General features: G+C 40.3%; 1 protein-coding gene across 10 annotated transcripts in view; it reads right to left on the bottom strand.

Annotated features, from left to right (window-relative positions):
- Window positions 1-15775, bottom strand: part of AKAP13 (A-kinase anchoring protein 13) — a 217662-nt gene that overhangs the window by 41824 nt on the left and 160063 nt on the right. For 8 of the 10 annotated variants that reach the window (XR_006166569.1, XM_042803861.1, XM_042803860.1 and 5 more), the window contains 4 exons: window positions 14780-14916; window positions 7842-8188; window positions 4603-4656; window positions 1051-1113 (listed from right to left, as the gene is read on the bottom strand). Coding sequence is in view for 9 of the 10 variants with exons in the window: in XM_042803861.1 (XP_042659795.1) it covers window positions 1051-1113; window positions 4603-4656; window positions 7842-8188; window positions 14780-14916 (601 nt within the window). In the remaining variant the exon portion in view is untranslated. The remainder of the gene's footprint in view (window positions 1-1050; window positions 1114-4602; window positions 4657-7841; window positions 8189-14779; window positions 14917-15775) is intronic. The other 2 variants (XM_042803866.1, XM_042803867.1) reach the window with 2 other exon arrangements.

Below are 15775 nucleotides of genomic sequence, written 5' to 3'. Positions count from 1 at the left end.
TGAGGCATTTACAATTTAATCTGCTTTAGGGAGATTTTGACTCAACAATGTATATCGATAGCAGGCATTATAAAGTTTATTCTAAAACACCTGCAGAGAGAAATCAGTTCCATTTCTCCTGATTATTTAAGGGCAGAATAATACTTTTTGTTGCATCCCAATGTGATAACAATTATGTAACATAGTATGGAAAAAAAAAACGTAGTTTGTTGTGACACAAACAGCTCAAAACTGCTATTTTTACCCATAAAATAGTTACCAGTGGGTAATACTGGTCTATATTTTGTTGGTCTATAATTTGTTGGCTGGGATATATAGACCAAATGTAATTAAATATGTAACAGGAAGAACAGATTAACTTCTTTCTCAATATCTAGTCTTCAGCAAAAGAATTCAATAGCTCTACCAACAACCTGCAAGAACTGCCAGAAGAAAGCTATAAAGCTATAAAATCTGGGAGACAAGTACTTCCAGGCAGTATCAGGTAAAGATCTGACCTGCAAGCATCAATCTGAACTCTTGGACCTTCTACAGAAGATGCAAGCTTTAAGTGCCTGGGTAATTTTCATCTGTGGCTATTAGACTGTTTTTTCACAGAAAGTTTTACATGATTAGTCTCTTTGAAGAAAAAAATAGATCTTTCAGTTTACAAAGAGCAAGTGTGTATGAACTTAAATCCTTTGTGAGATCCATCCAGAACAAAGCAGCAATGAATCACATTAACTCTTGATTCTTTGGCTGTCACAATTATTGTTATGATCATTGCTGCGGAAAAAAAAACCCACGCCTTAAAATCATCACAGAACACAGCAGCTCAGATCAACAAGCGCAGCTTCTTTAATGCTTGAGACCAAATGAAAAGCAGCCACCACCTTCACCTGCACCCCAATTCAGAAGACCCATTCCCAAGACTAACTGATGGAAAAGCAGATGAAGCAAACAAACATGTGCACGCTTCAGCCAGAGCAGGAGTGGAAAAGGCACGAAAAGCTGATGACAGGATGTTTGCAGTGCTCCTTTGCTGCTGCTGCACATTTATTTATACCATACCTTCTACAAGTAAAGTCAGGACCCATGGCAATGAACTGTACACCAGAGGGACACCAGCTCAAACTAGGAACATCAAAAGAGGCAAAGAAAGGAAAAGGGCTGTGATTACTGGATTGTTATGGAACAGGGGAATGTTAAAAGACTCTCACTCTTGCATATCTTGAAAAAACCAACCCAACAAACTCAGAAATAATGCAGTAGCTACTAGATATTTCTGGCTGCCAGAACAGACCAGAGTGCCCCAAGTGACCGAGGCTACCACTGAACGGTTAGTGGGACAGCCCATGCTTCCCCCAAACGGATCCCATCGGTGAGTATACAATGTACTGGAGAAACTGCTCCTTATGGGGAGAGAAGTTTTGGGGAAAACAAGGCTGAAACACACTAAAACAAATTTTGCATAAGTAAACACACACAGCCATTGTGTTAGTAATGATTAGTATTTTTCTGGTACCTCTTATCCCCAAATCAGGGAAAGAATCTCTTATAGATATTTAATGGTATAAGTCCCTTCCATACAAGTATTAATAACCTCACGCTACACTTGAGAAAAATAAGGAGTTACATTCTTAATGCTGCACAGCAAATCAGTGAAAGAGGCTGGAAGTAAAAACCAGGCTTGTCTTATTATTAACTTGGGAATAAATCAAGAGTCCTTCAAATAGCACTTTGACTAGAAAACCTTTCAGCTCCCATAGCCCAAAAGAGTCCCAAGTTGCATCATGAAAGACATAAGAAAAGCAAATACGGAATGCAAATATTTTGGTTGTTATCTTAAATACTGCTTTTGTTATTTTTTCTCTGTCAGCTTATGGCCCAATTGCAGGCTTTGCAGACACAGAGAAATCAATCTTCTTGTCAGCTATGACATATAAAGGATCCCTAAATCCTGGAAAAGCTGTCCAGGAAGCATACGTCGTCTGAAGGGAATTTTGCATCAGCACAGATCTGCCAGAACAGCACTGCACAAGTCCTGCTCCCAGCCCCTGGCCTGTGATCCACGCAAGGAGAGGACATGGCCAGAGCACGGTTTGCTCCAGGCCAGGAGCCTACAAGAAGGGCAGAACAAGTCTAAACATCCCTGGGACAGGATTTGTCAGTGCCAGAAGCTGCCGAGGGCACAGAGAAAGGTTTAAAGACACTGACGGCATCATCTCATGACAAGTCCTCATGTAGTTTTCACACACAGTACAACACTGGAAACATTCAGGAAGGGTTTGACGGTTGGTGTTCAATGGTGGAGTTCAGATAATTGCTACTTGTTTTCTTAAGGATGTTAACTGGGTGAGGATACACCTGAAGTACCTGTGCTTTGTACCTCAAAGCTCCAGGTGTGCTTCACCAGCAGCTCTCGGCATGGTACCATAAGCATTCTTCATGAACACACACCTTCCCACAACATGCCAACATTCCCAGGTACATCACCATCATCATCCAACTAAACCACAGTGGCAGATTAAGTATTAGTAACAGATGGAGGGACAAAATACTTTCTTGAGATCACAAAAGAACCAAGTCCTGGCCACAGTAAACCCATCTCCATCGTACAACCCAGTCTGCACTCTCAGGCTTGAGTTCATGCTCCCAGCAGGTCAGCAGAACCTGGCAGAAACTGGATGGAGGCTGGGAAAGTATCCCAAGGAATGTATCATACCTGTTTCCCTTCTCCTTGTTTCCCCAAGCCATCTGCTCGTGGCCCCAAGACTACTGGGCTAGGTGGATGCTTGGAGCTGTGCTGAAGTTGACTTGTTTGCAAAAGTCACTACTTCTTGTGTGGTTATTTTTCAATTCCAGAAGAGAGGATTTTCCTCATTAAAGAAATGATGTAACATCTCTACAGTAGATAGTACACTGTAAGAGACGCCTCTATTCCTGACCATTGCCATGTTACAGTGACAATCCCAAATGCTACAACTGCAGGAAGGGAAGCAGAAGAGTGGATGGGGGGAGGAGAAGAGCAATGTATACATGTAGGAGAAAGCCTGGAAGTGGTGGAAGGTCTCAAAAAAGTTAAAAGACCTTTTGGCAAGGGCTGTGGAAAGCAGTCTTACAGAATTACAATCCTGCTGGGGAACCACCCACAATCTGTTGGCAACACCACAAAAACCAAAGAGGATCAATGCAGAGCATGCAAAACTCCTTTACAGAAGACAACTTGGGGAGGGGGGGATGAGCTATTATATAAACCAGCCTTGTGGGAGAGAATAAACTGTTGGAATTAGTTTCAGGTTGCTGCTCTGCAACTCAGGTTAAAGAGAATGATACCAAAATCGCTGGGAGGCCAGAAAAAAAAAAAAAAAAAAAAAAAAAAAAAAAAGAGAGAGAATGCTTATGAAAGAATTACGACACATTGCAAATATGGCTAGGTATTATAGGTTGTCTATTTGAGACATTTTCTTTATTCTACATGTAAGATCAGTGTTTCAGGATATTATGAGTCTAAGTACTAACAGCTCCTACTGAGAAGCCTTAACAGACAACTGGTAAAAAGATGTTCATTTGCATGAGCTGAGAAGACGATCACTCCACTTCTTCCTCCACAGCACAGAGTGATGCAAATAAAGTGGCTTTGTAGAAGTAAAAAAGCATGTTCTTTCTTGTGCCTTTTTAAAAAAATTCTTTTTTAAGAGCCCTCTCCTGAGCTGTACAGCACTGCTCATATGGCTTCACTTATGCTGATGCATGGTAAGGCACAGTGATTTTTTTGATAATAACATCATGGCAACATTTTTTCCATATGTAGAAATATGGTAGTTTGTACACACACATGTAACCCCATCCATTTCAAGGAAAACAAGATCCTGAGTTAACCTGCCACAGGAGGAGAGGTAAGAGGCTGTGGGAGATGAGAAGAGGTTGAAACACTGAAGGGGAGAGGTTAAACTTTTGTTTTGTTTTGTTTTTACCCTAAAAATGCATGTGTGGACAATCCACGTCTGCTGTGTCAAAAATTAAGTGTCTTATTTTATGTTAATAGACAATGTAAAGGTTACGTGAGTGAAAATTCGTATCTGTATGATGGAGGAAGAACTGAAAGTTTGCTATACAGAAGAAAAAACACACATGTAAGTAAAGAAAAAGCACCTATTTTCTATTTTTTGGGAAGATAGTTATAAAAAAAAAAAAAAACAGTGAAAGAGCAAAATTACAGCCATTTATTTCTCCAACTCTGAGATCGTGTCTGATGCATCCCCGCCCCAGGTGTCCCTCCTGCAGAGCCTTGGCAGGAGTCTCTTACGTTCTTTAATTCCAAATTATGCATGTGCTCACAGGTAAACAACTATGTGTTATTTTAACACAAATCCAAATCTTACATATGGCAAAAGCCATAAAATGATATCTGAGACTTCTCCAAGTTATTAACATGTCATCCTGGAGAAAATGGCTGGTGCATGTGCTCTGTGGGTCAGACTGGAGAGGGAGAGCAGCCAAGTGGGATGCACAGCTACAACGTCAGTGCTTTGAGAAGTACTATAGGTTTACTAACATGACAGTATGGAGTTAGTAGACATTCAAACACAAAACAGTTAGTCACGTTAGTTGGCTTTGTACCTTCTCCTATGAATGGGAGGCTTCTTTATACCATCCCCCAGAACTCGCATTGAACTGAAAATGAATCATGGAGAGTGGTCAGCAGCTTGAACGGAAAAAAATGAACAAATGGCAGCTGAAGAAATAATATCCCAAACACATGAACAACAGAGGGAATGGACACACAGGGAATACACAAAATTAAATACTAAAGGAGGCAATGAGTCTCTCTTTTCCTCCTCTCTCTTTTATAAATAAATCTATTTTTTGTTTGTTTTGTTTTGTGTTTTTTTTTTGTACAAAAAGAAGGTTTCACAGGTATTGACCACGTTGCAACTTAGCTGCTGCCAAAGCCAGGTCAGTTTAAAATTAAGATAAGAACAAATTATTTGACAGAAGCTGTTAGCAATCATGATTAACACCAGCTCCAGTTTTGCAGTGCTTAATCTATCAGTGAAAAATGTTGCCGTTTCTTTCCTCAGACCTGAACATTAAAAACACTGCATCATTGTTGAAAGACAGACATTTTAAATCTGCTATGAATGTCAGGAATTAACTGAAGGATGAACATCCCTTTGTGGCAGCCTTGTTAGTTTTCTTTGTATTTTTAATAGCAAAATGTAGACATGAGGATTATCCGTGAAGTGCATTTGAGGCAAGAGTGGAAACAGAGGAGAACTGAGCATGTTTTCACATCGTATTTAAGATGATTACATTTTTTCTGATCTTTTCTGTGAACAATCTTTTATGTTCATCCCTCTTCAAACAGAAAACATGTCAAACTGGAAAAGACCAAATCCTACAAAAGACTGATTTTTTCAGTAGAGTCTTTGGGTCCTGTATCAGCAGCTCTATTTAAGCTTGACTTAGCTACCTTTACCATCAGGGGAGAGACTATTTGTGGTATGGATGAGGGCTGTACCAGCCTGCGAATCCTTTGCTGGCAGAGGAGGCACCTCTTCCAGCTCAGCTGACCGTGCAGCCTGACACCCCACTCCTCTTCCCAGCTGCACAGCCCAGTTCTAACTCTTGCTTTGGTTTTCGTGGCAATTACACTTTATTTGGTTCATTTTCTGCTCATTTAGTGAGTGCAACCTGCTCCCTTCTGGAGCAAAGAAGTGCCACGGGTGCCCAGAGGAGGAGAGGGAACACAGACAGGTGGCAGGTGGTGGGAGCAGCACAGGTCCTGCCCGTCAGCAGGACAAACCTTACCTAAAGCTTGTGCTCCATGTTACTTCACTTCAAAGGTTTGCAAAAGTCAAGTTACAACAAGGGATTTTCCCCTTCAAGCGGACAACTCTCTTCTGGATGTGACATAAATAAGCAAACAGCCTGAATTTAACTGATTTGTAAGAAAATCACTTGTTTGGGCTTCATTTCCTCAGTATTTCTTGTTGCTCACTAAGCAACCAGAATCTCAACATCACAACAGCCACGTGTGAAAAGAAGAAAGGAAGAAAGAAAAAAAAACACAAATAATCCAAATTCCTTTGTAACAGAAACATAAAATGGAACAGGAACCAAATCAGCAGCAGAATCCCACCCAGATTTTCTTTTTTAATTAACCTATGTGACAGCTATCGTTATGTAGCGGCAGCTGTATCTAAGAACATATGAGAATAATTACTGTTCCTTTAACTCAAATTTTCTTACATTTACAATGAATGTATTTTCCCATATCAGAAACAGCCTCCAAAGTCTGATGCAGGAGAATTTAACCCCATCTGTTAAGTGTTAGCAGTAATTGCCAGCTATGCAGTTTATTACCCTCAGAAATCCTTACATAACAGGTCCTACACTTAAAAATAAATCTCTCCAAATGAGTTTATGAGCTTATGGACTCATTCTGTCATAAACCTCCACATATACCTTATGCTCACTCTTTTGTAGATTTAAAAAGATAGGTATTACTTAATTTATTTAAATATTACCTGGGGACCAGGAATGAAGCCAAAAAAACGTGGTAGTGGTAAACAACAATAACAACAACAACAATAATAATAACAATAAATATTTCACCCTATGTTACTTAGAGGGTTCTGAATATTTTTCAACATTGGCTTTAAAATCTGAAGGGTCTATAACATTCCTTTAGTGACACCCACAGCTCCTAGCATGTAAAGGATGTATACATTTCTGGCGGGAGGCTGTTGCCTCCCACTGGATCATCCAAACAGGTCAAGCAACAATTTACCAGGAACCCACTGTGAGTGGCCAGTTTTAGTTTAATGGCATCACCAAATGCAATGGCTCCATTTATATTAAAGGCAGACCTGTGGCCATGGAGATGGCAGCAGCAGCCTGGAGAGCAGCACCATGCTGCAGACCTGGACTTGCAGCCTCCGTAAGCTGCAGGTCCTCATGGGACAGGAGGATATGGCACCCTGACCCTGATAAAACAACTGGCCATTCCTGCTCTGAAAGCATTAAAAACACTGGCCAAACCTCCACTGGTTTCAGAACACGCAGGGTTTGACACCAAGCATTCAGCAGCCCAGATGCTGAATGTTGCAGAGCACAGCAGGGAACCTTACACCAACTACTTTCTGTCTTTCTACCAACCACTCTCTTCCCCCACTTCATCTTTTTTCCCACTGAGATGGCGGGGCTGAACACCTTTTCTTCCCACAGTCACTTGGCACCAGTATCTACACACTCAGGCGGCTGTTACACCTCTCCCTCTCGTATCTTCTGAAAGAACAAATGAGAAAACTTCCATTTGGAATCTCCCTGGGCACCACTGGGGACATCGGTGATGTGGGGACTTACTGTCCATGAGAGACTGAGGTGGAACCAATTCCATGAATCAGGGACTACTCATCTCACCACTACGAGGAGCCTCCACACCATTTTTCAAAAACCCTGATGCCCATACTATCTCTTAATACAATCAGAGCAGTAATAGACATGTTTATTTTGTGGTCAATGAGATTTAACGCTCCAGTAATTCCTTTAACAAAGCCCTTTGTGTAGAAAGAGGTGGTGCTGGTTCAAATGTAAGACATGTTTCAGGATAATTTCACTTGCTCTGGAAAGCTCAAGCATACTGTAGGTATTAAGTACTTTAATCCTGGAAGTTAATTAAAAAAAAAAAAAAAAAACAAACCAACATATATTAGGAGATTGTCTTCAACCCTTTGAGTGAAAAACAAATAATCAGAAGTGTCATCCTCAGTTTTCTGTTTTATCATGCTGAGTCTAAAGCTTAGATAAATGTGCATGAGTGGGTGCAAAGTAAATCAAAGCAGCTCTTCACTCACCTCCTCTGATTTATTTCTGCTTCGTTGGTGGCGTTCTTCCCTGGGCCCCAACTGTGTCGACGGAAAGGTGACAGTGGCCGCATGGAGTTTCGTAAGACAGAGGAATGAGTTGGAACGTCCGTGATACTGTCCAGCTCTTCTTCCTTCTCTCCTCCCTCTGTGGCCACCATGTTGGTGCAGCTGCCATCCAGGCTGTGCCTGTCCTTGGGCTGGATGAAGTTCACCATCGGTGGGAAGGGAAGAGATGTGTCGCTGCCCAGGGATGAGTTCCTCTCCAAGGACATGGTGTCATCTGCAGAAGAACTGGAGCTGGTGACATCACATGCAGACTGCTCCTCTTCAGGCTGCTACAGATACGAAAAATTAAAAATATATTGAAGTAGAATCATAGACTGGTTTGGGTTGGAAGGGACCTTTAAAGATCCAGCCCCCCTGCCATGGGCAGGGACAGCATTCGTTCAGGCAGATTGCTCAAAGCCCCATCCAACCAGACCTTGAACGCTTCCAAGGAAGTGAATACATTTAACATTTTAAATAAATGCAAATATTTTACATTTCACATGAGTTGAGAGATTTCCTAGTTGATAGCATGAGGCAAATTAACCATCACAGAAGCGAGGCTTTTTGCTCTGGTTTCAACAGAGGTTGAAATGCTCTGCTGAGCAATCTCTTCAATTCCACAAGTCTGAGGTTGCTGTAACCCTGGTTTGCAACTCAGGTCCTCTGCCTGCCTTCCTCTCTTCAGTTCTACACTTCATCCTGCACAGCAAATCCTGCTTCCCTCACCATTTCTGGCTAATCCTGTTATCGGTCAAGACGCCATAAAACTGCCAAAGGGTTACGGAGACCAATTAATGGGGAACTGGGTCACCATGACTCCTGATGACAAACTCCAGGTCCTCTTGTGGGACCTGGGATGGGTTTGTAGCCCTCAGCCACAAGATCTGAAGGGCAACGTACTGTTCCACTGCATCATACAGCACAAAAGGGACAATTATTCAGCAGTAGAAAACAGAATAAAAGAAAAAGGCTTAAATCCCCATCCCCCACTACTTTCCATTAAGCACAAAGTTAATGCCAGGGTTTGCAGCATTTTTCAAATCCAACTGTAATTGAAAAATATCTTTCCACAGGATCAGCCACCCTGTATTACAGGTCTCAAGTCATACTGTAATTTTTTTGGTTTAGTTTGCTCCAAAAGCAGTGAGTAGAAGCCAAACTGGTTCTCATTGGCCAAAGGCCACATGCTGACCATACAGCCAGAGAAGAGCCCATGTGTGTTCTGTGTTCCCCATGGCTAGCATAAAAAAAAAAACAAAAAAACAAAACACACAACCATCTCTCTGACATCACCTTCAGTCTGAAATGGTGTTTGCCCCGAGGGACTGACGTGGGAAGTTTCAATTTATTCTCCTGCAGAGCCCTGCGCTGTATCATTTAAAATAATAATAGGCAGAATGATCTGTCAGACCATATATAATAGACTATTCAGCAAAGCCACAGCGGTTAATTGTCTTCACATAGCAAACTTGGTGGGTCTCAGCAGAAGCTGAGCCCTCAAGAAGCTGCAGGCTGTCAGCTCTCATTTGACAGAAGACAACGGGCTAGAAAACCCCATTCTCAGAGGGGAGAGATGGGCATCAAAACCCATGCAGGGCAGGAAGAACGGGAACGGTGCTGCCCCACGGCAGTCCTCACCTTGGATCCCACTGCCCTGACTTTGTTCAGGCCCAGCAGGGTTAAATGCCCCAGACACTTTTGCTTTTCTGTGCTTTTTTGATGGGCACACGTCATAAGCTAAAAGCTTTTTGTTAAACTGAATAAAAAGAAATGGAGATGTCCAAAAAGTATTCTAATCAAGTATTTCACTATTTATAGGGAAGCCCTGTTTCAAGTTTGGCTATTTTTTAATTCTTATTTTGGTTTAATAGGTACACAGTAATGTTCCTAAGGTGGTTTAAATAAATGCTGTCACGCTATTTCACCTCTCCTGTCTATCAAGGAAAAAAGAGAAAAAGAAAGACAGCATCCACAGCACACCACCGAAGTACAATATACCTTTAAAGCACAAAATATTAAAAAACACACTATAAATATATCCCTCTAAAAGCATTCATTTTATGGTAAGGAATGACTAACATTAATGGTGAATTTGTGTAAATAATAGTTAATTTATACTGTAGTGCAAAGTATTGGATTTGACATATATTTAAATAGGAATTGTAGGTTAAAACAAGAGAGAACTGAAATGGATGTCCTGTAAAGTTTTTGATGACGCTTAGCGTTATTCAAGATAATCTGATATTTGTGTGAGTCATGATGAGAGCTTACTGAACTGCTTAAATCCAGACAAACTAAGCAGTCATTATGTGGATAATGCTCCTTCAGCAGAGGAAACAGTCTGCTTCGCTTTTCTGAGACACAGGAAAATATTGTTAGACATTAGGGCAGCACAGCAGGAGAAGACAGGACTACCCACCAGCTGTACAGTGGAAGGATGGGACAGTTTGGAAACATTAAATTTGGATGCAGATCTAGCAACAATAGTACAGAACATCAAATTATATAGGGAGGAAGTAGAATAAAAAGGGGAATTTTTATTTCCCAGATGAGAATACTGCTCCAGTTTAAAATGCAGAACAAAAATCGCTTCCCTAGCATGGAAGATTTAGGGTTTCTCTCGTAAAGTGCAGTTCAAAGAGAGATTTGAAAAATGTGAAATATATTTGGTCTATTTAGCTTTTACCTTGAGCATCAGCAACTGACTTGCAGAACACAATAAACAATTCCCTTGAACTTGTGACCCATGCTTATTCTTCTAAAACTATTCTGTCTTAATTTAAATGATTTTTCTTTTTTTGAAATGAAGCAAAATAGTTAATATGGAAGACCAGGACTCTGTCTGCAAAATGCCAGGTGTGGCTGACACTTCTAAGAAAAAACTATATTGCAGCCACCTCTGCAAAAAATTATCTATCTGGCCAAGTGCCAGTAAATATGCATTGCTCTTTAATCTTATTTCAGTAAGAGAATACCCTGTTTGTAGAACATAAATGGTTCTCTAATGTGTTCTTTTCCTACAGGAAAAATGACACATTAAAGAAATACTAATTTTCTTCAAGTTAAGATTGATGCATTGAATGTTAATGAATTCAACCCTTAACCGTGACCATAAAACTCATGGCTGAAAAGAGCCTTTACAGGCATGTGCTAATGGGCATTTTCTTTGCTCTCAGAAACAGTACTTGGTGAGAAGCTAGTACGAAAAAAATGAGATAAGGCATAAAAAGTGAGCTTTCTGAGAAAGAACGTATGTAGTTTTTAATGAATGGGGATAAATCACTAGGATGGTGGGGGTATAAGATAACTTTCTCAACTAAATCCCTCCCTCTGTAGGAGGTCCTGATAAGTGGAATTAAAATGTTCTTTCAATCATTGTTGTGATGACAACATGAAAAGTGCTGAGACACAAACTTACTCTGGACCCTTATCTTTCATGTGACAAAGACATTAAATGTGTTACAGTATTTAAAAAAAAAAGAAAAAAGGATGAAAAAAATTAAACCCTGGCATCCTGAAGTTTATTTGGCATACCATTGCACTAAAGTAGTCAACATCTTTGGTTGGCTTGATATATAATCTAGCAGAGTAATTTTTTATTTGGATTTGCCTATGGTTCCATGTTCCCTAAAACTACCCTCAGTAGTGGCCTCCAGTTAACCATTTATCATAATTTTTATGATGAGGAGTCTTCCCTTGGTGAAAACCTCTCTCTTCAAACTTTCATTCCTTTGGGTTTGTTTTTTTTGCGCATGGTTGTTGGATTATTGTGTTTTTTTTTAAAGAGAAACAATAATTCTGAAAAAAATACTTGTAAAATATTTATGTATTTATCTACTTCCTTGAGCAAACCAAAAAAAAGGCAGAAATTAAACAAAATTCAAGGAGTTGAGTTGCAATCCTTTCTTTTGACAATGATCTGTGGGCTCCTGCCTTCCCAAGGGCCTTTTGTATGAATCATTTCGGAAGAAGCACATTAAAAAACTTCCCAGTATCACTGAATATTGGTGGCAGGTTAAAAGTTAAGATGAGCAAAGCGTATGGGCTACGCCCCAGGATGTTGCCAGATGACTGTGAGAAATGACCTTATGCAGCATTAATCATTCAAGGAGGAGGGTGTTGCAAAGCCTGCCCAGATGGCTGGCTGAGACCAAGAAGGAAAAGCAGGATGACGGGGACATGGGAATGAAGCGCTGACGCAAAAAAATAAAATATTATGCTGAAGCCTTAGACCTCACGTTGGAAGCGATTTCTGAATTTCAGCAACAGCCTCTAAAATCTGAAAAAACAAGTCAAGTTTTAGTGCTAAAGCTCTCTGAACCTGGCAGCTCATGTTACACAGCTCAGCACATGTCCTTCAGAGCAAAAAAAAAAAAAAAAAAAGGAGACAAGCACAGGATAAGGCAAGGAGCAAGAAGACAGTAAGGAAAGCATGCACTGAACATCAGGGAAAACTTAAGATACCTGGTCATTTTGTGACTCCACAGACCCCAATTCTTCATGGTCCTGGGATAGAACCAGGGCTTAAAATCTATCAATTTCTAAGTGATGTCTATGGAAGCAGCCCAAAGACCTTGGACAGACTGTGGCTTGCTCTTTCTAAATTTCTTTTAATATATTAAGCAGAGCGGGAGTGATTTATACAATAAAAACCAACTCTAATAGATGAAAGTTCAACTCTTGCTCCATACAAAGGGGAAACAAGAACAGGACTAGCAATAACAATAATCGTGACACTGATAGGTTTGAGATCCTCTTTTTGTTCATAAACACGTTCTCTCTCTTCCCAATTTGACATGCAAATTGTACTATTTAATAGGCTTATAACTAACCAACTACACCCAAGACACGGCTCTCAATATTTTTTAGAATAAAGATTACATCCAGCACTTATTTTAGTGGCTACTAAAAGTATTTATAACTTGCATTACAACCAACTGGGCTGAGTAGTTTAAAAAAACCAAACCAAACCAAAACAGTGAATTAAGAACAAGCTCACAACACTGACGTACTGTCCCTAGTCTTTCTAGAAGTAACTTTAACTACAGAAAAGGTACTCAAGACAAATTCTGAGAAAGGAGACAAGGAATCAAGTTACTCAGCAAAGCAGAGACAAAAAAGGTGACTGAGGTTGAGATTAGCTTTGAATAACTTCCTAAACTTAACTCAGGAACCTTTTGAACCCATTTGTAGTTGAAGTCTGAAATCCACTGCATAATGAGAACAATGCAACAGCTGCCAAATTAAGAAATTCCCTTTTACGAAGAAAATAATTTCCTCTCTCTGCCCGCTCTTCACTGGCATTTCAAGATCTGCTTTCCCCACCATGTCCTCTTTTTCCCTGCATCATCCCTACTACATTGCACTACCCATTCTTTTTAAGTTTTATTTTTTCCTTCTTGTATTTGGAGAAGGAAACTTTCCACATACGAAAAGGAAAAAGCCAAAATTCTGTATAATATAAAATTTACTGTGTTCCCACAGCACTCTTCTCCCATGCATCCCCATACAAGCATTAAATCAGGCTCAAATGGCAGTTGGCTGTCGTAATTCATGTCACCCTACACGAGATATCTGAAGACAGTCTTCTACTCTGACAAGCGGCCTTATATTCTCACAATCCAGGGTCCCACATCACTTTGAGAGTGAGATGGGAAAGGGTGAGGCTGGTGAGCTCTGTGCCCTACCACATGCATTAAGGATGACTTTACTGTTCATTTATAGCACATGAGATCACTTAGCCTGGGCTGTGGTGTTTCCCGTCCTGCTGGAAAATATTCACCATCATCTGATTTGATTTAAGCAAACAGAATTTTGTTTCCTTAAATATATTCCTCTGAAAGCAAGTGTGAAACCTACTCCGAAAGTTTAGTTTTTGAGAGCAGGAACCATGCCTGCTCAAACAGGTAAGCTGGAGCTGAGCCTAAGCATGTGATTTCATGGAGCTGAGACCAACGTGATGGCTGCTCTAAAGAAGGTTCATGTCCCCTTTGACTCCGTACCATTATATTCTTTCTGGGTGCTTTTTTCATCATCTATTTAGGACAAGAAGAATATAAATTACCGGAAAGTTGATTCTTAAAAAGCAGAACCTAATCACCCTCTGAATAAATTCAGGCTGCTCTGATGCAGATGGCAAAAGACCGATGCTAAAGGGAAGCATCCTCTGTTCAGGAGGGCGACTCTATCTCAGGTCTCGCCCACTCCTCCCCCTTCTCGGCCCTGAGCAACACAAAGGGCACAGGGATGACTGAGGTTAGTAATGACTTCTGTTGTTGATTTTAAGCAAACCTGAAAACATTTTCCTTCTACTTCCAAGCAAAAAGGCATTAGAGGCATGTCGCCTAGGCAACAAAACTATTCATTGGAATTGGCCTTAAGTATTTAGAGTGAGTGTTTCCTTCCTATCCAGGGAGTCACACTGAATTTACAGAAAAACACTGGTTCCTGTGAGAATTACAGTATATAATTCTGAAGGTATCAGCTCAGAGGTCATCGTTTGCTGGAGAAAAGCTCTTTGTTACATGAGTTAAAGATGGCTTTCACATTGTCTGTGCAATCCCTAATGACCTTGCAAGAAAATTCACCTTTTCAACTGTTCCTCTAGTATGCGATTTACTTCTGGACTGTCAAAATTACTTTCATCTTTTTAACACTGGGGGCTGCACGGTTCTTGGAATTCTGTTGCAAGTAAATACATTCCTCATGTTGCTGCATCCGAACCGGGGACCGGATCCTTCCCATCTATTCTGTTCCAGGATAATCGCTTCCAGCTTTCTAACTCACCAGTGAAACCAAGACGATTTGCATTTGCAGTACAGGTTTATTGGATCAGACCTCAGAGCTTTTTTAACCATATCCCAGGCAGGCTTTCCTACCTTTCCAAAGACAAGGTCCTCCATCCCATCACCAGGCAAGGGGAAGAGGTCAGACTCGCTCCCAGACTCTCTTTTAAGCACACTCTGTGACGAGGCACAGATGCCACTCAGCCCATCCTCCAAGAAGTTCTCACATTCTGTGGGAGCAAAGCAGAAAGTTACAATCTGATGCTTTCTGTAGCATCCATATATCCACCCCGCACACTCTCAGTAAATTCAAGGATGTAAAAACAATAGTAAACACAGCTTTATATATTGTGTTCACCTCCCAAAACCGTGCCCGCAAATTTTCAAATAACTTATTCAAGAGTTTAAAACTCCTTTTTAATGCATCAAAGTACATGGTGCAAACGTAAATTCTGCATTAAACAGCCATATAGGCCTGTAGCTTGAGGTGCTGATAAGTACACTATATATCAGGTACCCCACATTGAGCATAACAGGATGTTTATGATCAATTGCAGAAACTGCAAAATTAGATTCATATTCAATAAATGTAGAAATACAACTTCACAGTATTTGCTTTCTTTCTCAATTAAATAATCAATTCCCTCTAAATGCCAAGATGCTTTTAACACATGTTGGGACAATTATTTAATTCTTTCTTCTATACTTCTCACTGAAAACGCATTAGTACGACTTCCATGACAAACTTTACTTTTTTAAGATTCAAAAATTAAGTGTTTTTTTTTTTTTTTAATTCTCAGCTTTTGTAACTCCTGATATTCAAATATAAGCATATTGCAACCCTTTTTTTCTAAAATACTTCCAGCTGTTTGTACTGGGGTAATGAGCAGCACAGAACTAGACTACAGCCACTGAGAAAGCCCTTCCTTTCCAAAAAACCTTAACAGACATGTATTTGCATAAAAAATGCCTGTATATCATTTCATTTGTTCAGCCTTCAGGCAGAAGTATTAATGACAACTTTGGCAATAACTGAACATTCTTTTCTCCGAGCTCAAAATATTTTCTAATTGTTAGCATTTTTTGAAA

Source organism: Tyto alba, unplaced genomic scaffold, assembly GCF_018691265.1.
Source record: "Tyto alba isolate M040663 unplaced genomic scaffold, T.alba_DEE_v4.0 Super-Scaffold_41, whole genome shotgun sequence".
Classification (NCBI taxonomy): Eukaryota; Metazoa; Chordata; class Aves; order Strigiformes; family Tytonidae; genus Tyto; species Tyto alba.
Note: the sequence above shows the minus strand (reverse complement) of the source record. Positions and strands in the feature narration are given on the sequence as shown.